Source organism: Stigmatopora argus, chromosome 8 (genome assembly GCF_051989625.1).
Source record: "Stigmatopora argus isolate UIUO_Sarg chromosome 8, RoL_Sarg_1.0, whole genome shotgun sequence".
In the NCBI taxonomy this organism is placed as follows: domain Eukaryota; kingdom Metazoa; phylum Chordata; class Actinopteri; order Syngnathiformes; family Syngnathidae; genus Stigmatopora; species Stigmatopora argus.
This window is the reverse complement of record NC_135394.1, coordinates 13,456,772-13,481,751: the sequence shown is the minus strand read 5'-3', so window position 1 is coordinate 13,481,751 and position 24,980 is coordinate 13,456,772. Positions and strand designations below refer to the sequence as shown.

The following is a 24,980-nucleotide window of genomic DNA, read 5'->3' as shown; positions in this document are numbered from 1 at the left end:
AACCCTCTCATGTACCATGTTGTGTATTATTAAACATGTTTTATGATTATGTGATGATGGCAGAAATAAAACGTTTTATTTAGTCTCTCTATTTGTGGATCTTCACTTGTCATGGCAGAATCTGCAAATGGTGTTTGCTAAATTGTGGTCTTACGTAGTGGTTTTGGCAACATCCTTCATGCTAAGAAGTGGGTCGGCACCATCTGGGCAGCGCAGTATGCATGGAGCAAAAACAATGGCCAAGGAGTTAGGAGACATGCGGTTATGAGCCTCTTCTTTACAAACTCTGCAAGGAAATATAGACAAAAACATAAGCATGGAAATTCTGTAGAACACATCACTGTTAAAAAAAGGGTTAAGGAATGTGGAGTGAGGGAAGAGTCAGTCGGACCTGACGAGGTGAAAGACAAGCCTCTCCAGTGTGTTGAAGTTAGCTGGTGGAAGCTCCTCCAGCACTTTGTAAATGGCATAAAGTTGCTCCTGCTTATCTGGAAGCTCTGAATAAAACATTATGGAATAAACATATTGAAAGAAGGTATTTTTCAGCAGGTTTACACAGGCATTTAAATAACATCTCTAGAAGAAGCAAAATTATTGCAAGCTCTGAAAAGTTCAATTGGAGGATGTAATGTGTAGGAATCAAATGTTATTTACAGCACATACAAAATGTAACTTTTTTCACAATTAGCCATGATGTATTCCAGATTTAGGGCAAATCCAGCCTCACAATTCGCAAAACAAAATCTTCACCCACAATTGTTCTGGAGATAAATTAACAATTGTTTTTTCCATTATGTTAGTCTGTCCTGTTGTATAGAAAAACATGAGAAAATTGGTTCCGTTCAATTAAGTAGGTTCAGAAATGCTTCAGTCCTCCTCACCTACTGTATGCAGGAACTCATTATAATGTGTGAAGGTCATAAGAGGATCTGGCAGCTCTCTCAGCCATTGTTTAACCAATCCTGTAACTGTGTGGATGGGGTAGTCTTCAAGGCACACAAGGTGAGGGTCTAGACAAAAAAAAACACAAAGTGAGCATGTCAATATATAGTGATTGTTGTAATGCTTTTTTGTGCATAATTTAAAAAAAAGTAGCCACAAATTCACACTATGAGGGTTGGCCTGTACACATTACCATTCTCCAGTCGCTGATGCAGTTCTTTCATGCGGTTGGCTGAGCCAGATTTCCGGTAGATGCCCTCGGTGTAGAGGCCGTGCATCTCCACGTGCTCCAGCATCATCTCCAGGACCACAGGCACAGGGTTCTTCTCGCTCACTAGGTGGCCCACACGCACACCAAAGTGTTGGTCGCCAAACTCCTCGTCACTCTGTTGGATTTAAACAAGACTTTCAGGCTAACAACACCCTCATCATCATAAATCAAAAGCTTTCAAAAATACCTTTTTGGCACAATAAGTGGCACAGTCTGTGGTTATTTTGCTCAGGCACTTTTTGTGGCACACCATCTTGCAATCTATTTAAAGAGAAGATTTGATTTTAGTGTTTTTTTTTATTGCAACAACAAAATTGACTGCAATAAATGCTTTCTCAAAACTCACAGCTACACATGTAGGCCTTCTCCATCCCCCAAATGTAAGAACTACAATGATCACATGACTGCATGATGTTGACCTGATAGTTGATGAACATGTGATCCAAGTGGCTTTCCATCTATCGAGGCAGAGGAAAACTTAGAAATCACGCCTCATCAACGGATTACTATTTATTACTGAACACTTACACTTTTATCTTTTTTCCGTCGCTTTTTCCTGGCCTTAGCGGGCTGGAATAAAAGTCTTAGTTATTCCTCGGCTATAAAACAAATGTCACTGACGCAATGTGAGCGAGAGCGCCTTTGCGTTATCACCTTGGCGGGCTCGGCTTCCTCTTTCTTCATCTCTCCTCTAATGAAGCCATCTAGCACTGACTGGAATAGGTTGACCACAAGCTGGACTTCTCCTTTTTGCTTGTCACCTGCCAGGTGGATCACTTTGTTCTTGTAGCCTGTCATCAGGCCTTTGTAGCCGATCGTTGGCTTCTAGGAAAGATTGAATCAACGAGGGGGTCATTCAAGAAGGTGAAGAATGGCGAGGAAAACAAACATGTCACGTGGGGAAAACACTTACAGGGAGAGAATACATGGCTTTTATTGTCTCTCGGAACTGCAAGGTGGCGTTTATAAAGATGGTCTCTGTTTCCGACAGTGACTTTCCCCTGGAGCGGAAATCATTGACCTAAAAAAGGAAGACAAAAAAAAAAAACATGGATTGAATGAAAATATTTTCCAATTCTTTCTTTAATTTAGGGAATATAATGTTGCAGTTTGATGTACCTGGTTCCCCAGAAACTCGTCGAGGTGCCGCAACTCATTGGCGTTGGTGATCTCGCGATCCAGGGACGTGTTCCACTGATCAGAGACGCGTGTGGCGCGGCTAATCTTTATGGTTGGATTGCGTCCCAAACTTTTAACTCCTTGGGACTGTGATGAATGTCTCATTGAGTGTCCAGATCCAGGGGCTAAATGATAGGATGGGGTGGGGGTGGGGGGTTATATTTGTCATTACAAAAGCAAACCTGTGTGTGATAAAAAGATTCTTTCTTAGGCTCCAACTGGATTTGGAAAGCTAATCTATTTTCACTAGGCCTGCTGCTAAATTGGCCACTGTTTTCTTAGCAAGCAAGAAGGAAGATTAGCTTAGACCCCATGAATAATAATAATAATAATAATACGCATGTGTTTTCTTTCTCACTTTATCAAGTGTGACTGATTTGAAAGGCAGTGGTCCCACAGAGGAGAAAAATGAAAGTCAAAAGCCCTTAAAAAAGTTCAAACATTGAAGTGTTTTGCAAAACAGTTTTTAGGTGAATGTATTTTTGTGAAACTTGTATGAGGACAATCACAGAATCACAAATTGAACTGATTTTGACAGATTAAAAAAATAGCATTTTGAAGCCAGTTATTTTTGTTTTGAAAAGGCTTTTTTCATCCATTTCCCAATCCGTCTATCCTTACAAGTGTCACGGGAGTGCTGGACTTGTGTATACATCATTTACCTTCCCCTGTTGGCTTTTCGTTGAGAACATGAGCAAGGGTCAACTCTCCATTGTCTGGAGTGTGTGCCTCCTTGTGCGGTCGCTTTTTCAAAATCTTGCTGAAGAAACCCCCTGACCTACAGAATTGACACGAAGATGTTAATTTTTTTCCTCTTTTATAGCAATGTCAATTAATTTGCTGTATTTTACAAGGTCTTTTTTAATTATTATTATTATTATTTTTTTATAGAAATGATATCTTTTCTTTTTTTTTTTTCCAATGAGTCATGAAAAAACTGTAGATTTTTTTTATTTTTCATTTTTTAAACAGCAAGAACAGTAAATGTCATATGAAACTGTTAATCAGTTAATTGTCTGTTCATTAAGTCACGCTATCTCATATGTAAAAACAATTTACACTGGCATATGGCTAATCGGGGAAAAAATAATATAAAGATATTTAAAAGCAAATTGAATTTTATTCCATCCCATCACCATGTCAGTGGTAATTTACCTATCCGGCGTAGATGGCGTGGAAATGGTAAAGTCATCCTGGTTTCTCCTCCTGATGGAGCTCTCCGGGGACAAAATCATCTGTTGAAAAGAATGAATGACATTTAAAAAAAACCTAAAACTAGATTAACAAAATAAGGAAAAAATGTCAAAAAATATTTTCACCTCTCTAGTTAAGAGCGCACCAGCACCCTCAGAACTTGGAGACAAACTGTCAATTGACGAGGATGCTGTTTGACTCCTGCGGGGTAATAAAAAAAGAAAAAAAAGATGAAATGGTATGGAGATATTTATTATAGTGCTGGGGTGTAACAATGATCATTTGTAAAAACAACAAGACACGTACAGCGCATACTTTGACCTTCTCTCCTCCCTATTGAGAGGTAAAGGACCTTGGTCTCCACCAGTTTTCTTCCCCTCCCACTTTTCCACATCATCTTTGAGTTCTCCATGGTGGCGCTGCTGGCTCAAAGCTCCACCGTCCGTCAGAGTCTTTTGGTGGATGGAGTCGGCAAGCTGCAACGACAACGTGGTTGGACGAACAACACCGGATTGCAAAGAATATTTGGCCTCCTTCTTCGCCCCCTTCTCTTCCTTCATCTTCCAGGCGACAAAGGTATACTGATCCAGCTCCTTGCTGTCGGAGCGCTCTCTTTGCTTTGACGCCTCCGGCGTTTTGCTCTTTGGAGGAGACGCTTGCTCCGTGCTGGTCGCCGGGCACGAGCTGGAGGCAGCTCGTAGAGTCTCTCTCTGATTGTGCTCCAAACCCCGCCGCCTCCTCTGCTCTCTCTTCTCCTGACTTTTGGATCCCTGAGCCTTGGCTGAGGGACGGATTAGTTTATGTTCGGAATAGGAAGAAGCAGAGGTGGTGCTGGAAGCCTTCTCCAAACCGGGAGAGGGAGGAACGAGAATATCGGAGGAGTCGCCGATGCACAACAGACTATGTTTTGAATCGGTCTTCTTTACATCTTGCGGAGGACCAGCCTCAGCCAGAGCACCGTTGATCTCTAAACTAGACCTGAGATCTAGTTGTATATCTTCTCTTGGTAGTGCGGCTTCATCCTTGTCTTCATCTTTACCCTGTTCCTCCTCTTTGTTGGAGCTTGATTTAACCTCCCCATAGTCCTCTCCTTGGTCCTGGTGTGGTAGGCTGTCGTACAGCATCTCCTCTGTGACCAGTTCTATTTCTGGATCTTCTCTGGTTTGGGGATCCTTAGGTGGGTTCCTCTCTGCCTGCTCCCTTTGTTTCAGCTCAGCAGCTTCCAATGCAATTTTAGCTTTGATGATTGCCTCTTCCTCTTCTCTCCTTTTCTCCTCCTCTTCAGCTTTTCTCCTTTCCTCCTCCTCCATTCTTTGCCTCATTTCCTCTTCTTCCTGTCGCCTCCTTTCCTCCTCTTCCTCCCGGCGCCTCCTTTCCTCTTCTGCTTTCTTCCTTTCTTCCTCCTTTCTGCGCCGATCCTCGCGCAGGGAGTGGCATCTGGAATGATTGCATGGATACAAAAAACAATTTCATTCTTTTAACCCTGTCTTCATTCATTTAGTGCATTTTATATGACCGCCAAAAAAGATTAGATTGGAAATCCAACTTTAGGGTTTATGATTGTGTTACCTCCTTCGAGCCGAGTGCCCTCGGACCAGAGCTTGTATCTTTGTGGCACCTTGTCTTTGGCGATAATATGCTGATCTTTGTGCGTGCCCTCTCCAGGCAGCCTGGATTAGAATGGCAGCCCGTCGCCTTTCTTCTTCTTTGCAGTACCTGCGCCATGAACGCTAGTAGAGAGAAGACATCATGGATTATGACTTTTTTTTTAATAGGAGTAGAAAACGCAGAATTATAGGACGACACACTTAATAGCAAAAGGTGCACTGATCCGTTTTCTGTCCGATCACTGATTTTTTAAAAGCCAGACCTGCTAATGTTGATTTTTACCAATCCAAATGATATATTTTTTAATAAACGGCCCACTTTAATTATTCTAACCCATTAGCAGTTATTGTTTTATTGGAAAAGAATCAACGATACCTGTGAAACGACTGTTGCCAAAAGTACAGATGCAGCAATTTTCTCCAAAAAATAGTTAAGTTGAAAACTTCATTGCAAACACTGATATTTAATCTTTTACTAAAGTATGAAATGCAGCAGGATTTTTCTTCAGAAAAAGAGAATTCCAAGGCCAGTGACGACATGGAATGCCAGTAAAAATTCCACTCTTTCCCGCATTGACGCAGCAAAGATGGGGCAGATGTTACAAAATCGTAAACATTATGTTGGGGTCATGAAAAAATGAAAATACACAACAAGTGGACTTATATGGTCATATTAGGACCACGAGTGTCTCCACCAAGTTCCAATGACACGACGTAATCGGCTATGTTTTTACAATCCTCCCCAAATTTGCCAGTCGACCGGTGCACCTTGAGTAAATTAATCATCGGAGTTTACTTGGATCACGACAGTTGATTGTCTCATGTCCAGAAACTCCTTCCTCTGTAGGCGAGCTCTGAACCAGCGCTGCAGAAAGATGATTTTGCGCATCACATCCTTGTGCAGTGTGTCCTGCAGTTGTTGCCGCTCCAGTTCTTTTAAAAACACCTGAACAGACATTTAAAAAAAATGTATTTGGCATGTATAGTATAGTATTTTTAAACAGACATGCAAGCTTAGAATAATTCTTCAAAGATGAACCTCAGACCTTAGTTTTGCCTATCTGGTACGTGGTGGGATCCAAGCCCATCTTATGTAGTAAAGCAGAAACGTCTTCCTTCGAAGCAATGGAGTCCTTTGGTAGCAAAACCCTGAACTGTTCTAGGAATTCCTACAGACAAGAATTGTTACATTGTAATTTTTTTCCCCACAACCATTCTTTTAATGAATGCAGTCCTAACAAAAGTCAGCATAACATTACCTGGAATGTGTATTTGGCTCCATAGCCAGACCTCTTGATTCGAACAGTTTCGAGCATTCCAGTATAACGGAGCTGCTGGAGAACCAAGGCCTCATCGAGGTACATCTCCTTCTGCTCATACACAAGCAGAAGGAAAAGTATTGCAATCGTTCAAGATATGAAAAGATATATCAATGAAATCAATGAATACTTTAGCGTGAACCGTAATATATATTCTTTAAAATCAGGCATAACAGAAATGGACACTTCAAAATAAACCACATAGTATTTAATTTTACCTTTTCCGCATTGGATCGGATGCAGCGAATGAAGAAAGGCTCGGCTCTATTCAGAGTTACCAGGAGTTTGGTCAACGATGTCTAAGGAGGTGAATGAAAAGGTTAGGATCATCCCTAGATTGAATCGTGTTAGTGTACAGACGCTCCCCTACTTACGAACACTCAACTTACGAACAACGGTACATACGAACATGTCTGCAAATTGCGTTTAAGTCGAAAAATGTTCGTAAGTCCAATTTTGTATTTCGCGCCTTTTTCAGAGTAGTACTTCTTTCCGGCGCTAATACCGACGCCTGGCGCTGTGAGAGCTCAGCTCACCCGGCATCTACCTTCTTCTTCGTTGCAATGCGGAAGTGCGTGAATGTATCTCCAGTGTGCAAAGAACCTTTTTCATTTGTATCATTAAATATCTCATGCATCCATTATTGAATATGGTTGGTAAAACGCTAAAGGCTTCTATTGAGGGAGTTGCAAGGAAGAGGCAAGCCATTTCATTTGAAACGAGTGGCAATAATAACGAAGCTTGATGCGCGCGAGAGTGGTGAGCGTTGCACATATATGTACAACTTGAATCGTTCGACCGTCAGTACCATTTATAAACAGAAAGATCGAGCAGCAGGACCCAAATATTGAACGTTGTACAAAGTTTGCAAATCAATTGAATGATGCCATACAGTGCTACCGCATCATTTATGATGAAAAAAAGAAGAAAACTGTGCAATCGTCGTTAGATCGCTTCTTTCGGCCAGTTTCTAATACATAAATCTCTCTCTATATATATACAGTACTGTACATATTCTCTCCATTTTATTAAATGTTTTTTTTCAGTACAAACCAATGCGTGTTACTTATACAAGCCTTAAACATACAAATGCACTTATATCAACCTTAAATATACTTATATAGGCCTTAAACATAAATTATAATACAAAATATAGCACTGAATCAACTTACAAACAAATTCAACTTATGAACAATCGCTCGGAACCTAACTCGTTCGTAAGTAGGGGAGCGTCTGTACATCTTGTGCACAAAATAGAGAGAAAATTTACTTGGAACTGGGCACTGATGCTCGGGGGCTTCTTCTTTTTGTGCAAATGGAGAAGCGACTTTGTGGTCCGGTCATGCAGTGTCAGGCTTACAATGAATTTCAAGGACCGAGAATCCAACAGGTTCTGAATGTTGAAAGGGATTTAAATGACGCACAAAAGAAAAAAAAGTTTTAAAGCTACGAGACTTTAAGGCCATTATTTTATACCTTGGGGATAATCTGCTTCTGTTTAGTTCCCTTGTTTTTCCTGTAGGAAGTGAGAGAAGAGCAAAGGTGAGTTTGAGAACTACAGCAATGTGTAGAGTTTGAGTGAGGTTAGCCAGGGTTAGTACAGACGTCTTCATGCGCTGTCGAGTCAGTGATGAAATGCGGGGTAGCACCTGAAAGGCAGGATTAATGACAGCTCATCTGAAATGGACGAGTGTGTAAGAATGATGGCGAGGAAGAAGTTAGTTAACAGCAAGAAATGGGATGGAATGTTTACCCCAGGGACCATACACAGACTACTGACATGCTGACGTTTGCTATCTGCACTACGGACAGGATGCGCAACACATTCATATTACGGTCACGTTACGATGACCAGCTGAGGGACCATTGCTCCTCACATGCCTTCTGATTTATTATACATGCTGTTTATTATGACAGTCTTGAAGGCATTTCGAGCTCTATAAACACGCCAATAAAACGCAAGATTGCTGTTTTTAGTATTTCCATTAGATTCATTAGCATGTCATTTGAGCTGACTGCGCTGATTTCTTTTTTTCTCTTTTTTTAAGCTCCGACACCACCCAGTTTGTCTGCAGACTCACTGGAGGACATGTCGAGGGAAGCGGAGACGACCCCAGGACTGCAGCAGCTTGCGAGGGTCCTCACCATCCAACTGCAAGTTCTTAATGGAGCTGATGATCTGCGCATGCATGTCTCTGATCACACGACACACACAAAGATAAAAAGTGTGGACGGAGAGAATGGGAAAAGCAGGTAAAAAAAAAAGAATAAATAAAAGGGTAGGAGGAAAAACCGCAAACTGATTGGACATCACAGTGGAAACACACCGACACTTAACCAAGCCAGGAACACACGGGAGGATAGTTGGGGGTCTGAGACTGAGAAACACACAAACTCTGCTCATCTGTGACAAATAATTCACAGAATGCCAACTCCTTCTTCGCATGTTTATTTAAAAGGAGAGCATAGAGCATACTAAACCGCCCCAACCATGCTACCATATTCCTTAAAAAGGAGATCAGTTAAGAATTAAGAGGTTGTGGTGGGGGTGGGTCGGGGGGCATGATTCATACCCATTTTGCTGGAAATGTGCTAGTCAACATGCATGTGGCTGCCTATCCGTTTCCATGCTGGAGGGGACTGTACGTTATTTGTGTTGATTCGATCCAAATTACTGGGCCAAGTGCCAAGTTGGTGAAGGTTAATTAATAATAAGGCTTACCCTCACACTGGATTCATGCAGTCATTTTCCATACTTACCATGCGTGACCATGAAAGCAGGAGACAGGCAGGATAGGAATGGCCAAAGTAAAATAATTTATTTGAATAGTGAACTCAATCGCTTCTGCATCTGAATAGGCTTGGTGGATTTAATTAGGGTGACAATGTGCTGTAAAGATCTGAAAGGCATTGATAAACCTACAGCTATGTTTTTTTTTTCACATCTCAGAAAAAAGACCATCATTCTGTTCTATTTAACAAGGAATTTGTTCAACTCCAATTCTAATGAACTTGTTAAACATGGTCAGAAACACAATGTATATTTATAATTGATTACTCGACAAAGACAAGATATTCAACATTTAAACTGATGCACTTGTTTTGTGGTTTTTAAGTTAAGGACCCAAAATTAGTAGATTGTTGAGAAGCTTGACAGAATTTTATGATGGCCTGAAATGCATTTGAATTTTCAAGTTTGCAAATTCAGAGAGGGAAGCAAATCAGCCTACCTGTTGCCCAAAACAAACACGTTTTCCTACCTTCCTGTTTGCCTGCCTGTCTGCCTGCCTGGTGTAATGAGTTCAGCCAATTCTCCTGCTCTTCACTTACTTTTTACTCTCATAGCTAGCAAAGATGTCTTCAAAGGCCTCAAGAGGGCGCTCCTCTGAGTGATCAAAGTAGAAATCGAGCATAGACGCTCTTCTGCGGAGGGGAGAGGAGAGAGCCACACACACTGTGGTCACCAAAAAAGTCAAGAGGAAAAGGAAAAGTGTGGATTTGTGAGAATTGTCTCTCTTCAGCTCGTCCAGTACCAGACAGCAAATTGGTATGCAACGCACAGCATTGGACGGCCAAAAATATTTGATTTTTACAGGGGTAATTCTAACTTGAAAGGTAAAAAAGAAAAAAAAAAGAGCAAGAATCACGCTCTGACACCGTAGCCAGTCACTTGGCTATCATCCAAAGATTGCACAGTTAGAAAAACCAGTTTGACAGTAACAAAAAAGCTGATATGATCCTATTCAGTTTGAAATTCAAATACTGAACATCTGCCCTTACTTGTACATTCGCTCTATTGGAGCATTGGCCCGTTGAATCTCCCCCAAAGGAGTTCTGGAGATTGGACGCACTACACCTGGGGGGAACCAAAAAAAAAACAATATCAACATACATTCTGGAGAAAAGCAAAGTTGTATGTCAGCCACGTGATTGTACCGTTTTTCTTTTTTAAACTTAATTTAATCTTGTTAAGCCACTTTAAAAAGCTCCTACGTCAGGCGCTACAATTGCAAGCACCAGAATAGTGCAGAGGATTGCGCAGTTCGAGAAAAATGTCAGCAATGAGCTAAAGCCTCACGTTTCTGGCCTTAATATTCTCTTCATGTGCTTGCCTGAAAAGCTTATTGCAGAGCAAAGAAACTGCAGAACTCTAAAGCTTTGGGTTTAAGCTGTTCAAATGTCAAAAAAAAGAAAAGAAAATCTGAGTTTTTTTGTCCCACAACAACAAAAACTGAAATGAATTCACCCAAAGTTGAAAAATGCTACCACTTCAAAAGCTGCTTGATAGCACCACTGGTTATGTACCTGCAGTCTTGGCCGCCCACGAACGCCCGGCCTCGTTGAAGGCAGCCATGCCTCTGACGGTGGCGCGTAAGATGCCCCATCGAAACATGGCCACGGGATCCATGCCGATGAGCTGACGCACGTACGCTCGGTCACTGCTCCGCAATAACGCCACAATGTCCGGACGCATATAATCTGTGTTTTTTTCCCGGAAATCCTGCAGAGGTCAAACGCTCGACATTAAATATCGTCAATAACAACCGAGTTACTATCCAATTACTACGTGCTTCATCCCTCTTACCTTAATTTGATATTTAACTTTGCCAGCAAAATGTTGAATGACAAAAGCCGGCTCCATGACTGGTGTGGACATAAAATAATTATTCCCCTGGTGCTGCTGCTTGAATTTGGCCAATAGCGTCTCATCTGTGGCATGAGGGAAGCTAGATAAAAGGCATGGAAAAATAATGAGGTGATGAGGGACAGGTAAAATGAGGAAGAGGAAGTTGTATCTCTCGTGTTCAACTGCGACGAACAAAAATACCGTATTTTCTCGACTGTAAGGCGCACATAAGTCTTAAATTTTCTCCAAAATAGACAGGGCGCCTTATAATCCAGTGCGCTTTATATATGGACCAATACTAAAATTGTTATCACGATAAAATAAAATAAATCAGTCGATAGGGTACACCATCCTCTACAGCTCTCACAACTACGGCAAGCAGCCCCCGACTTTACTATTTTCCCGTAGAAAAAGTACTGCGCAGTGACTGCTGGGATATGTAGTTCTTTTGTCAATACACCCAATGGATTGTGGCCTGGCGATCGGCATCAACACAGCTTTACGAAGCATGGACGCTAGCTACTGGCTAGCTACTATTTGCGAATGGATTGTGGCCTGGCGATTGGCATCAACACAGCTTTACGAAGCAACTTTGATGGATTTGTGGGTCATGATGACATGAGTACATTGTAAAATGGCTAAATAAAGTACAACCGAACTCAGTTTTGGTTCCGTTGCCTTTTTAAAAACGTGTTTTTAGCGTGTGGGTGTAGCGTGCATGTTTAAGCTGGTGTATGTTTTGCCATGCCTGGCTGCGTCTATAAAAACGGTGCGTCCTTTGTGTGTGTAAAATACAAAAATAGCACTCGTTATTGACACTGCGGCAAAAAATACGATGCGCCGTATAGTCGTAAAAATACGGTACTATCGTCTCTTACTTGCTCTCCTCATCCAGCAGGTAAAGCAAGCCGGTGGGCTTTTTGCTGATGAGATGAATGCACCCCACATTGTCAATATAGTCAATGTTGTGCCACGTGATTCCCTCTGCTTGGTACTCCTCCTGCAGGTTACAACAACCCCGTAGAACAGTTTACGTTTAGACAACTACATAAAAAAGTGTAAACATGGAGAAAACAGGTCCCTCACCTGCTCCAGATTGAATATATGATTATTGAAATAATACTGCAGCTGCTCATTTGCATAGTTGATGCAAAATTGTTCAAAGCTGTTGGTCTCAAAATCCTCAAAGCCAAATATATCCAGAACACCGATTGACAAGCGCTACAGGACAGATAGCATACGAGGTCAAAAGTGCAGTCCCCCTATTTTTGGGGAATAAATAGGAGCATGTTTTATTTCTTACTGGAACAGATTCTTCCATGTCTCTCTTGTTAAGAAGTGCGTGATTAATGCGTAGGACAATCCAGTCAAATAAGGCGCTGTATAAAGATTTTGCCATGGAGTCTCTGGCTGTGATTGCCTAAGGACGAATAAGACAAGTGGTTTGTTGTGCTTGAGCTGTACATCCCAAACACAAGATGAGTGCATTGGGAGTGTGATTGGACCAAATACCTCAGAGTGGCTATAGGGCAGAATCAACTTGTCATTGACTGTCACCGTTTTCCTCTTGGTCAGCGCCTCCACCAGCAGCTCCTCTTTCACCTGAGGGAGACCACCGTGCTTAAGGCATGCCCACAGCTGACTAAACATGGTCCAGCTAAGTAAAATATACATAAGGTTACTCCTACCTTCAACAGGTCAGACAGAGTGGCCAAGACTTCTGGTGGCCCCACCTCCAAGCCCTCATCTCGGCCGTTCGACTTCTTTTGGTAGGTGACGTTGCCAAGGTACAAAATGGCCGAAAGTACAGAAAAAATTCTACGGGAAAAAAAAATCTTAGTGCTTCAGCTTTTAATAGAGGTCAAAATAGTTAAAAAAATACACAATGGCTCCACACAACTATACTCTTAGTGAGTTGCTTGTAGATATTTTGTTTTGTTTTCAAAAGGTGTTAAGGTTCATTGTTTGACAAAACACAATCAAGTAGAAAGGAAACTTGATTCCTATTTGTGTAGAATGTTAGGAGGAATTAACTTTATTCTTGAATAACAGGTATTTCAAGAAAAGGTATTACTAAATAAGCGTTGATGACAAATTCACTTACTGCTTCTTGGTCGCAGGAAGGAAGCCAACCATCTCCATGGCCTGCTGTAGTCTTTCAAAGTCATGATGCAGGTCCTCCTCATCTTCTATCTTAAAGTTTTGCTGGATAATTGAAAAAGGTTAATAGTTGGAACCCAAGTTATAATGCAATAAAAAGTTTGGGATGAAATTTGGTACTTCTTACCTGCTCTAGGTAGAAGTAGTCTTCAGGTGGCAACAACTTAAATTCTTTTCTTTCCTCCGCAGAAGCTCCCAGCAACAGGTAGTAAAACACGTGATAGTTCCTAAGACACCATCATTAGTTGATTAAATACATTATTTGCATGATACCAAATTATATTTACACAATGCGGTCTTGTAAAATAGATGGAGGAATAAATTCATATTTGTGGATGCCATCAATGTATTACCAATTAAAGTAGGCTGATCTTGTTGAGAAAAGTACTGGAATGTACTGTATTACTGAAAGGTGAGGCAATGTGGAGTTTGTCTATTTTGATCGTGGTTGCAGTACCGTTTTTGGCAACCAATTTTATATATTGTTCCTTTAACTATATGGCTGAGGGCCAATGTTATGGAACTCCCAGAGGATCCTCGGGGAAGCTTCCTATGTTTACAAAGAGGCGGCGCAGGCCAGACGGAGGGAGTGATGGTGGTGGGGGGCCGAGACCCTGCATGTCCTCACCTTTCATTCTTCTCTCTGGAGACCAGGCGAGACTTCTCCAGGAGATATTTCTCCACCACAGCACTGCAAGAAGAGAGAGAGCATGAAAGGGCGGCGAGGAAGAAGAAGAAGAAAAACAATGCACATGAATCACTTAACACTAAAGGTCATTGCGTGCTTGTTTGTGTGCCTGTTTGTGTGTGTGTGTATGCAGGTCATGTGGGGAAAGTGGAGTAGTAAGCAATAGGGGGAGAAGCGAGGGCAGATGGTTTTACACAATCAGAGGGTGAACAAAGCACTGGGTCGGATGAAAGACACACACACACACAACAGACAAATACTGGCTTCCATTTATTTTATTGCAGGGAGAAAATGAGTGAGACAAGAGCTAAGTGAGTGCAGTCATGTGACAAGCCATTTTAAAATGAGTAGTATTTACCTAATCCACAAAGCCACGGTCATAAAAGTGTCTGAATCAGACTATATAAGCTAGGCTTGTTTTTTCTCCTTCCTGCAATCGCCGGGCTAAACAACTCTCATGCCGTGCAAATTAAAAATAGGGGCAGAGAGTCCGCGTTAGAGGAATGGAGAAATAGTCTAATTTGGACATCTGAGGGTAGGTGGAGTCTTGCTCGGGCCGAGCGTAAGACGATCTTGTCTAGGGATTGTTTGAATGGCCAATGGAGATGAAGAAATAGACAGGCTGCCTCTGTTCCATAACCAGATCCTTTTTTGTATCACAGAGAGGAAGCAGAAGGCTAAACATCTGCCGTGGTAGAGCTCCTGTATACCATTTTCTTGATGATGAGGATCCTGATTGGATTGCATCCCAATCCAATTGTATTCAAGGACAAATCATTACAGGGTGATGAGACTTTGTGCTATAAAATGCCAAATACCTTCTTGGATTTACATTTGATGTCCTGAGAATATTTTGAATTTCTGTTCAGTTTAAAAATGGGGATGGTTGTATGGTAAATATAATCTGAGTTGCTGTTTATTGATGCTAGAGTAGTTTGTATTCCACAGAAATAACATGTAATGGGCTCCCTGCGGTATAGCCATGCAAATCTTCATTCTGATTAAAATTCTGGTCCACAAAACACTTAAGAGAACATTTCAAAATAATAAATGCAAAATAGCATCTTAATGATTTGACCGGTCATGTTCTGCATGAAGAATGGAAGTGTGAAATGCAGTGTTTTTAATCAGCATGATTAAACGCTATTCTTTTTTTTTAAGTCGTTGAACATGCTTGGCATATGGAATGTTTCCTGAAGCTTTTTTCATACTTGAATTCTACTTCTGTTTATTTTAAGACATGGTGGAGAAGATGTCTGCAGATGAGGAAGTGACGTGTTTGGTAGCTTAGAAAAAGGAAATAGCTGATGCTAGCTAAAAGTTTACGTCCAGACAATCACACAGAATTCACATGACCATGCGAAGAGGAAGCAATTGGTCTAAAGAAGTGCAGAGAAGACGTAAATGACAAGCTACAGGAATAGACTATACATGGTAAAAACATCCATTTAAATACCTTGCGTGTTGGAAATGACTTACCCTCTAACCACTCCGGTCTCAAGGTAATTGACCTGGATGAATTTACCAAAACGGCTGGAGTTGTTATTGTGGGCTGTCTTTGCGTTTCCAAAGGCCTGAAGGAAATAACAGAGGGAAGAAAACAGCGTTTTTTTTCAAGGGAGTAACGTAATTTTGGCAATAATAAACTGCCCATAGATCATTTTAATGGTCAAGTACTTGAATGGACAAAAATATAATCATAGCGAAAGAATTCCTTTGAGCGAGCAATCTGCAAATTAATCTCCAAAGAGTGAAGTTGGTGACATTAAATCACTGTGACACCACAGAAACCCTATAGTGCAGGGGTTACATCTTGTTTTTAAACAGCAGCTGAGACCACTGATGTGGGTGGTATCATGTTCACGGTGGTGTGTGTGCATGTGCAAGTGTGTGTCACTGGGGCCAAGCATCTGCAACTCATTGTCCCCCCGATTCTCCATCTGCCCCCCTAAAAATCTCATCGCTAATTTTGCTCTTCGGACGGTGGATGTACGTAAGCGAGTGGTGTGTATAACAGTGCAAGAATAGATCTGTGATAAATGAAAGTTGAACAGTCAGTCTGTAGAAGCAACCGACCGACCAGACGTCAGCCACGAGCAGAGATGACCGAGCCATCAGGCCTGACTGAGGGCCCCTCGTTTTTCACATTGATATGGCAACAGACTAGCCCCCCTTTCTCTCTCTTTCCTTTTTTTTTAACTTAATGATGCTCGCATGGTTACAACTACACACACACATACAACAAAAGGCCACCGCAGGGGAAGTCGACTCTGTGCATGTTAAACAGGAACCACATTGTATGCGGCGAAGCACAGGCAGGCTGAATTTGTTACAGTGGTGAATTAGTGGGAGTCCAAAGGGTAAATTGGCAACCCATTTCTGTTCCTGTAATCCAACTTTCAGTCATTTTCATGACAATTTTTGACTCTATCCAATAAATGTAAGACTAGTTTCAACTCTGGGCTTTGTTTACTTATTGCTGCAATATTTTTGATACTTCCCTCCCCCCCCCATTGGCCCACTATTGGATTTCTTCAGAATGGGGCCCAGTGAGGATACGCTTCTTGGAAGTGCAACCAGATGAAATAAATGCATGGAACTGATGCCATGAACAGTTCTTGATTATATCTGAATAAGACCCAGGAATGAATAGGATGGGATCTGCCAGTGCAACCAAAGGCTGGAAATACTGATTTGTCAATTTAAATTATATAAATATGCATAAATACATTCATAAGCCTCAATTAAAAATTAACATATGGTACATAAAAAACGACCATGTTTTCTCTGAGGTGTAAAACAACAGAACTAGGGGAAACTGATTTGCAGAAGTTGCCAAACTCATGGAAGGAAATTCTGGCCTAATGAAATGTAAAAAAAAAATATGATCGTTGGGTTGACACAAAACATCTTCAGGAATAATATTGCGGTTAATTTTTTTGATTCCCTGTTTATCTCAAAAGGCAGGTAAATGTTACTAATTTGTGGATTTTGTTTAAAAAAAGCTTAAGAATCTTTGTCACTCTTCCTGATACATCGATAGCATTATACTTTCCCTCACACTTATATCTAAATTTCACTTAAGGAACACAAAGAGTCTTATCTTGTTTCTCATTGCATCTCAGAGCTGTTCCAATCGAATCGCTCCAGCAAACTTGCAGCTCAGTGCACAAAACCCTGGGAAAGCTGAGCAAAATAGAGGCCTCTGCACCATGGAGTGAATACTAAACATGTCACAGCATCATCATAGTACGCAAACATGTCCGAGAAAGGAGAACGTGATTGGCTCAAAAGGTACGGCAGGTATGAGGAAGTGACAGGTTTTCGAAATCTCGTCTGTCAAGAGATGTGGTGACATGTGCACTCTAAAAAAATGAGGGTTCGAGAGTTTATGGAACGGAAAAAGGAAGGAACAGATAAAAGGTGGAGACGGCCAGATTGAGGGAACTACTAATTGTTGATATGCATACCAAAGTTTTACATGACGATGAGGTTATTTAAGAGAATCTTTTCTTTAAGTCAGATACTTCACCTCCAGCTATCCAGTACATTTCCACTTGAGCGTGACCAGAATTAAGTCTTGCATTCTCCGTGAGCCAAACACAAAGTTCTTAGAATTCAATCTTGGCGAGTTTGCCCACAAACAGTATCACCTATAAACTCTTCCCTTTGCACAACAAACCTAGCAGATGATAATCTTTGTAAAATCATTACACATCGATCGAATACTCCCTTTAGAAAATGCCTGATACCGAGATACTACGGCTTCCTATTTGGAGGCTCAGTGTGGCATCTTCTCAAATGTGGCTTCGGCAGTCAAGCTTGATTTAAATAGCTCCACAAATGCTGCCAAGGTCACGACACTCACACCTCTCAACAGGCTGGATACATTCATAGGGGGCTCGGCATTGTCCAAGTCACAGTCACAGTTTCCTCAATTGGCCAAACAATGGTGACGTTTCATGGCAAAATTTGGTCATTCCTGGTTTTGTCTTCATTTGAATTGACAGGCTCTTCAAAAGCCTGTTTAACTTTACATGGAAGCATTGAATATATAACAATTGCAACTTAAATTATTCATGTCTGAGTAGCTAAAATGGTCCTTTAGCCTCCTAAGACCCAAACTCTTGCAAAGCCTGTGTTTTTATTTTCTCTTTGATATTTAGGCTAATTGGGACCTGACGAGTATAAAAACAAAGAATTATCGTTTTACATGATGTAGTTTCTGAGAAAAATTATGTCTTGTCATAAGTGGACGCCAGGCCCTTGTAGTCCAAAATGTAACATTGCAGTCTTGTGACAACCAAAAATGTGATATCCGCATGTGCCAAGAGGTTAAAAAAGATGTACATGGCTGGAGTTTTATGATTTTGGCAGTGATTTCCCACATCGCTACACACTTCCTCTATAAGTGGCTCTCTAACACAGCGACATTAATCTTCCTCAACACGAACCCTCGGTATATCTCAACATGCTCTCCCCCTGGGTACCACCACACCATTTGTAGTGCTTAGAAATAGTGTATAAAGTGTATAAGCCGGTGTACTGCAAAATTTATTGTTTCCATTCCAAAATTTCTGGCAACATGGATAAACTTTGTGCAGAACCCTACAGGCAGAGAGCAGTATATAACTACAGCATTTCTTCTCAGTTTCTTGTAGTCAAGTCGAGTAAGCAAAGAAACTACATATACATGTCAGATGTTATGGGCTTTAAAAATGTGAATTAAGTTTTGAAGCACTAGTTTTGGTTGTCTTGTGGTGTAGTGCTTTACCAGACTTGAGCAATTTAAAGCAGCCCCACCTATGTCTACTTGGATGTCACATCAATTGCCAGCTTATGCTGTGGTCAAAGTACCACAATAAGGTCCTGAATAAGGCTGAAGCATGTTGCAAAATGTAAGCTATTGCTTACATGTAACAACTCTTTCTACGACAAACAGCTTGTTCTACATTTCATCTCAATTCTGAATAGTCATGGAGTCATTGTGCCATTTTATCACTCCATAGAATAGTCTTGGACTGAGATTTAGCAGCTAAATTAAATGTTTTCCCCAATTCTTGTACTCAATGGCACCCAGCCAGCTAGAACATTATTAAGGTGCCACCATGACATATACAGTAACACAGAGATAAACAATGGATCTGCAGACAGAATGGCCAGCTTCTCTGCACTTCCTGAACGATACAATGCACCTCTGGTCTCTCCCCACTTGGCAAAAACTAAGGCAAACCACTGCTGTTACTTCCGATGTCGTAGCCTTTTCCTGTTAAAAATGTCCCAAATGACAGGAACTCCTTGTGTCACAAACGTATTTTAGGCAGCTTATAAAGCATGGCTAAATATACAATGCTGACTCTTGACTGTTTAATCTTCAGAGCAGCTGACTGGTCATGTAAGTAACCACGATTTCCTTGAGAAGAAGCAGGCCCTTAGTCTACTTAAACAAGGGGGGAAAGGTTGCAAACAAAACAAGAGGATCAACAAGTCAGACCAGTTCAAAATGTACACGGACGGTACTCGTTGGGTATGTGAGTCATTGGTTATTATAGAAGACCATATAGAAGTATGGTGTGAGGATACAATGTGTTATCAACATCACTCACTGTAAAGCAGTGACGGTGAAAAGCTCCAAACGTTCTTTAAATTCCACAACAAATGGCAGTTTTACAGAATCACAGTCTGCTCTGGTGAATGTTGACCATCAAAGATTGGTTAGGATCTTGGAATGGTCTTTTGAGAAGAAGTAAAAATACCCACATTGTGATCAACTAATGACCTTTTCGGGCAGTTGTAATGCTCAATAGGACATTGGAATATAAATTTTTTTTTTAGAACATTTATAGTCCCCCCCTATAAAAAGCAACTCAGCACAATTTCCTGTTCTGATTGTCCAATCAGATGAGTGCAGTAGTCATTCTAATTTAGCCCAGACTTACGATAACGATCTTAGCTCGTTGCTGCATCTGCTTATGTGGGACATTTAGACATTTTCAGATTTCTTCAAAAAGGACTAAATTTAAACTGACTCTCTGGTTCATTTTCCTGAAGACAAGACACAAATGGACCATTTTGATAGCATAGGCACCAAACAGCGGCAATCGACAATGGAAACTGTGATAGAAACAAAGTAGCGCATACCGCAAAAAGTAGGACGGCTGTTTGGTAAAGTGGTTTCAGGTCGAGGCCATTCAGTCCAGCAGCACAAATAGTGATCTCACCTCTGCAAAATGTGACCCAGGTTTGAAGAGCTCCCCTATAGCCACAGGCTAGACACACACTCTTTGCATTTTCAAGCACTGTAATTCTGTCAGTATCCAGTGCAAAAAGTGCATCATCTTTACGAACGTTGGAAGAGGTTCCTTCGTAAAAGTAAACCTTTTGAAAGAAACCTTCACTCACTTTAAATCTCAATTCCAATTTGTCAAAAGAAGGAAGCACCACTAGTGTGGAGAGAAACTGCAGGGAACATACTTTCAGGAGTTATTGCTTCCTCTGTAAAGAGACTTTAGATTCAGGCTCGCTGTGCTATTAGTTAGCTACGAAAGCTGCCAGGTGGTGTCTAAGTGGATGTCCTCCCCCCCCCCACATAAAATAAATCCATTTGCATGGCATGTTAATTCTGAATGAAATGCAACCTTTGATGTTATGTTGCCGCAATTGTTCACGATCCAAGACAATTGACAATTTGGATGCCTCTTGAAATGACGAGCCCAACAAAGCCCAATCCCGTCTCGTTGTCTCCTTGTGCAACCACAGCTCTGGACAAGACTGAAACAAACTGCAATCTGGGAATGAACAGGGGCTGTGCATTTGCCAATGGGACCAGAACTCTGCTGATGGAGGGGAAATTTCTACATCAGACTGACACACATTACACAGTATGAGACCAAAGCTACACTTTCTCAGCTGCATCTTAAAGTCGCAGCACTTTTGCGAGTGCCTTTTGAGTGCTGAGTCAAGAGGGTCAAGGGCCAAAAGTCATGTGGCTGATGATGGATGGCTGCCTCACTTTTAAGTGACTGTAGCTCCCCACAATGTATATTGACGTATTTTCTCCTATTCTACAGCAACACGCTCCTCTTAACCTACTGTTAAAAATCAGAGCGGTTGTACCCATTCAGCAGTATTGCACGTTTACATTCTGCACATTGGTCTCCTGATTAAAAATAAATAAATATTTTTTCGCGCCGTTACTGCGCAATAAAAAACGGACAATATGCAGAGAATTCCTTTCAGAGAAGCACAATGCTGAAAATATTGTCAGCAAAATCAAGGACTACTGAAGTGAATATGGATATTCAGAAGAGGGATTGGGGATTCTAGGTGCCATGTGTTTCCAGCTACACAATATTTTGCTTTTTTCCCCATTTTTAGCTACTCCTGTTCATCTAAAATAAACTTTCAGGTGTCCGACTTATAGGAATCTCAACAGATGGAAGTTATTCAAACGCACAGTGTCAATAAAAGTAAAACATAATTTTATAATGGCCGTACAACGCAGCAAAGTTTAATCACAGCAGGTCTAAAATATGAATACTTTGTGGGCAGGATGGAAATGCGGAAACTTATTTCAGATTCTTCCACCATTAAAAGTGACTGTCTCTGCTTCTTATTAGAGGGAGGGGGAAAATAAACAAAATGTAGCTCATATATTCCTTGGCCAAGTGACATAAACTAAACTAAAAAACAAAACTAGGGCATACATTGGCATGGCAGTTCTTTATTTGTAAAAGCAGAGACAGATGTCTACAACTGTCTTTTTCTGGTATAGGTTTAGTCAGCAAAGTTGTTCTTTTGATTCCAATGGAGGACGTGGACACGTGAGGGGTTAACCAAGAAACATTTCAATGTTTCTATTTTTTGCTGGGGAGACCACCGTCTTTATGGTAAAGCGTTTAATACCACGCACCAATGATCATATATCCATCCAGCCGAGAGCTGCAGCCTGAAAATACATTTCCTCCCTTCTCTTTCATGGGAATTTACAATCCTCCATAACCATGGAAGTAAAGGTCGACCAATGAAAATCTTTACGCAAAAAAGTGTGTCATGTTATTCCGGTTTATATTTTTACCTTCTAAAGAGATATGACTTACTTGGAAGCGCTATCATTGATAATAAGATCGAGGCATATAATCAAAGCCAGTTTTATGGATAGATATGTGATGCAAGAATTCCTTACAGTTGATGAGACAAACAGGCGAGGTCTCGTTCTTTTCTCTACCTACCCTTTCTAAGTGATACATTAGCACCTAATGCAAGCCAAAGAAGCAAATACGCCAAGGCGCCAATAAAAATTGCAGAGCTAGTGTGTTGCATTCATTGACAGTATTCTCTTACCTCTAAGACTGGTCCTGCACCAAGTATAGTCCTCTCTACACCGCTGGCATAGCCCTTCTGGCTCAGTGCGGTCAAGCAGTGAATGAGAAAGTTGGTACTTTGCGTCTTGCCTGAGCCGCTCTCTCCAGAGATGACAATACACTGGTTGACCTTCTTCCTGAGCATGGCATAATACGCCACGTCCGCAATAGCAAAGATGTGCGGCTCCAGTTTGCCTAACTGGTGATTTTCGTACAGTTTGACATACTTGGGGTTGTAGATTGGCAAAAACTTGAAGGGGTTGATGGCAATGAGTATACTGCTTGCGTAAGTGTAGATCTTTTTCTTGTAGAAGCGTGTTCGCAGGTTGTTTAGGATACTGTCCTCGTTGAGTTTGGGGAGGTTGCAGAGGTCCGCAAAGTCATCCTGAGGAGGTGGAAGGAAACCCCTAGCAGCAAGTCGTTGGGCCTCCTGCTCTTTGGACAGGGGGGGTAGGTGGACATAATGAATAGAGCCGTCGTTGTTCCTCTCCTGGTACAAGAATACAAAAATTGAAGGTATTCAATTTGTATGCCATTCACAAAATAGTCAGCAAAAACAATACGGATAAGAAGGAGATCTAATTAAAAGGTTGGCACAATAACTCGTCAGTCGAGTTTTATTTAGATGTATCTTGGGCTCATTCGTTTATTTGTAGTTGCTGTGCAAACTGGAAATTTCCAACAAATTACTTGAAATTATAGTATTGCAACATTGCGGAAGTCAAATTTTGTCAAGACAGCATGAACAATAGACAACGGTGAGGATGAGCTACCTGCAATAAGAAGTAAAATCCAAGGCTCCGTGGGTGCTGCTCCTGGGCTTTCCGCGGCCATAGCAAGAACCTTTGCACCGGAAGATCTCCGGCCTCTAGCACCCACTCTTCCCCACCGCATTCCTTAACCTCTGCCAGTACGTACAGGCCGCCGGGGTCCAGCCCCAGTGCCACGGCAGCATCCGAGATCACAGAAGCTGCGGTGGCATCCTTCTGCACTCTGATCAATAGTGGGGGGAGGGATTAGTGGGGTGCAAGATAAGGATTGCTCATTTTTTTAACAAGGTGAGCCACCCACCTTAGATTACAGCAGGTGGGTGACTCGGAAGCGAGCCGTGGATAAATCTGGAGCAGGTACGAGCGTCCGTTGTGATCGTTGGCACTCGTCGGCACACCGGCTCCACCTCTTACTCCACCTAAACTCGATGCTACGGCGGCACCGCCATCTCTGACACTCATCCTGAGTCAGAGGGTGTTGCTTCAGCATGCCGCAGCCACTGTCCCTTTCTCACCACAAAGCACCTGGCAGAAAATAAATCACATGTTTGAATTGAAGAAAAACAATTCCCACGATGCCTTTTTATTTCCACATCAAAGTCACATCCAACTGTGCATATATATAACACACTAGTAGACGTAGTTTTAAAAAAATGACCCAATTAAAACCCTTACCACACAGCAAAAAATGCTTTGCTACATAGCTGTCATGTGGCCATTTGTCAGCAGGATATAGTTCAAGATCCATACCAGAGAGGCAAATTTATCACTACAGCAGCTGGGTAAGGTCTAGTGATGTATCGAGTAGCATGACCCTGTGTTAATAATGAATGCTTGGTAAACTGTAAGCCACCCTTGGGGAAACAGGAAGCGCTTTTAAATCACAGTCTTGCACGGTATGGCAGGCAGACTATGCTGCTTTGGAAACCGGAGAGCTATCCTCGAAGCACGTGGACTGATAGTTTATAACTTTTTTCATTCATGGAGAGACTTGTTTATTTTGTCAACTTGAAAAACACGACATGTAATGGAGACCAAGATATGACCCAAGTGAAAATACGGCAAATAGAATCTTACTCTAGGGGCATTAAACTTGTGATCAGAAACTAGCTAGCGCATCTAAAAACATTTTTTAATAGGCTAAGCATCTGTTCTGATTTTCGGCCCTTTCCAAACATCAATATTTGTTGCCATGTTGTAGTGTTTGAATCTTAATAAGGATCAAAATGATTAAATAAGTATGGTACTTTTGAGAGCACTTTTTCAACAAGTAGAGATGTTTTGGTATCGGACACACATCATCGCAGTGTCTAATCGATTACTGTGAGGATTAGACCCAAAATAAAACTTAACAGTTTGCAATTTTCTCAGGCCACATTTGCATGCAAGCTCTTTTAAAATAATAAGGTTCACAAAACTGCAGGAACCACAAAAGGCAGAATAAGCATTATCCTGCATCATGAGGTTTAGCTGGTTTAAATATGTCACTTCAAGCTCTGAGCTGCTCACTCGATTAAAACCCAGAAAGGGCAACCCAAAGTTCTAAAGCTGAAACTACAAAATTCAATGTCCAGCAAACGGTATCATTTGTAAGCTGACTAAACCCATTTTGAAAATACGCAAGCCTAACAAAACCTGAATTGCTTGGATCAGTGATAACAACCACCATCTTGCTGATTGCTGCCAAGCATCGTACCTCACTTTCACTGGTGCTTTGGAATGCTGGAATTACCACAGAAGTCCGAAAGATGGAACAAAAGGATACATTTTCAAGTGATAAAAAAGACGAAACCCTGTGGGACAATTGAATGGCGAAACATGAGGCTTTGAGATAATACAGCTTCCTCCCTGCAAAGGAGA

The 24,980-nt window shown here is 41.4% G+C and overlaps 1 protein-coding gene across 4 annotated transcripts in view; it reads right to left on the bottom strand.

Moving 5' to 3' along the window:
* The window catches only part of LOC144078580 (myosin IXB), a 41,159-nt gene that overhangs the window by 4,700 nt on the left and 11,479 nt on the right, over positions 1-24,980 (bottom strand). For 2 of the 4 annotated variants that reach the window (XM_077606774.1, XM_077606775.1), the window contains exons 2-38: positions 23,422-23,645; positions 23,124-23,343; positions 22,331-22,840; positions 15,467-15,561; positions 13,928-13,990; positions 13,427-13,526; positions 13,244-13,344; positions 12,828-12,957; positions 12,652-12,741; positions 12,443-12,559; positions 12,226-12,360; positions 12,018-12,139; positions 11,098-11,239; positions 10,818-11,013; positions 10,293-10,368; positions 9,843-9,935; positions 7,989-8,028; positions 7,783-7,905; positions 6,731-6,811; positions 6,453-6,563; positions 6,240-6,362; positions 5,990-6,139; positions 5,156-5,316; positions 3,893-5,023; positions 3,712-3,787; positions 3,548-3,627; positions 3,055-3,170; positions 2,333-2,517; positions 2,127-2,234; positions 1,868-2,038; positions 1,742-1,783; positions 1,560-1,671; positions 1,401-1,474; positions 1,136-1,328; positions 882-1,010; positions 392-497; positions 155-286 (exon numbers count right to left, since the gene is read on the bottom strand). In XM_077606774.1, coding sequence (XP_077462900.1) covers positions 155-286; positions 392-497; positions 882-1,010; positions 1,136-1,328; positions 1,401-1,474; positions 1,560-1,671; positions 1,742-1,783; positions 1,868-2,038; positions 2,127-2,234; positions 2,333-2,517; positions 3,055-3,170; positions 3,548-3,627; positions 3,712-3,787; positions 3,893-5,023; positions 5,156-5,316; positions 5,990-6,139; positions 6,240-6,362; positions 6,453-6,563; positions 6,731-6,811; positions 7,783-7,905; positions 7,989-8,028; positions 9,843-9,935; positions 10,293-10,368; positions 10,818-11,013; positions 11,098-11,239; positions 12,018-12,139; positions 12,226-12,360; positions 12,443-12,559; positions 12,652-12,741; positions 12,828-12,957; positions 13,244-13,344; positions 13,427-13,526; positions 13,928-13,990; positions 15,467-15,561; positions 22,331-22,840; positions 23,124-23,343; positions 23,422-23,582 — 5,795 coding nt within the window. In that variant the 5' untranslated portion in view covers positions 23,583-23,645. Of the gene's footprint in view, positions 1-154; positions 287-391; positions 498-881; positions 1,011-1,135; positions 1,329-1,400; positions 1,475-1,559; positions 1,672-1,741; positions 1,784-1,867; positions 2,039-2,126; positions 2,235-2,332; positions 2,518-3,054; positions 3,171-3,547; positions 3,628-3,711; positions 3,788-3,892; positions 5,024-5,155; positions 5,317-5,989; positions 6,140-6,239; positions 6,363-6,452; positions 6,564-6,730; positions 6,812-7,782; positions 7,906-7,988; positions 8,029-8,593; positions 8,708-9,842; positions 9,936-10,292; positions 10,369-10,817; positions 11,014-11,097; positions 11,240-12,017; positions 12,140-12,225; positions 12,361-12,442; positions 12,560-12,651; positions 12,742-12,827; positions 12,958-13,243; positions 13,345-13,426; positions 13,527-13,927; positions 13,991-15,466; positions 15,562-22,330; positions 22,841-23,123; positions 23,344-23,421; positions 23,646-24,980 lie in introns of all 4 variants that reach the window. The other 2 variants (XM_077606772.1, XM_077606773.1) reach the window with 2 other exon arrangements.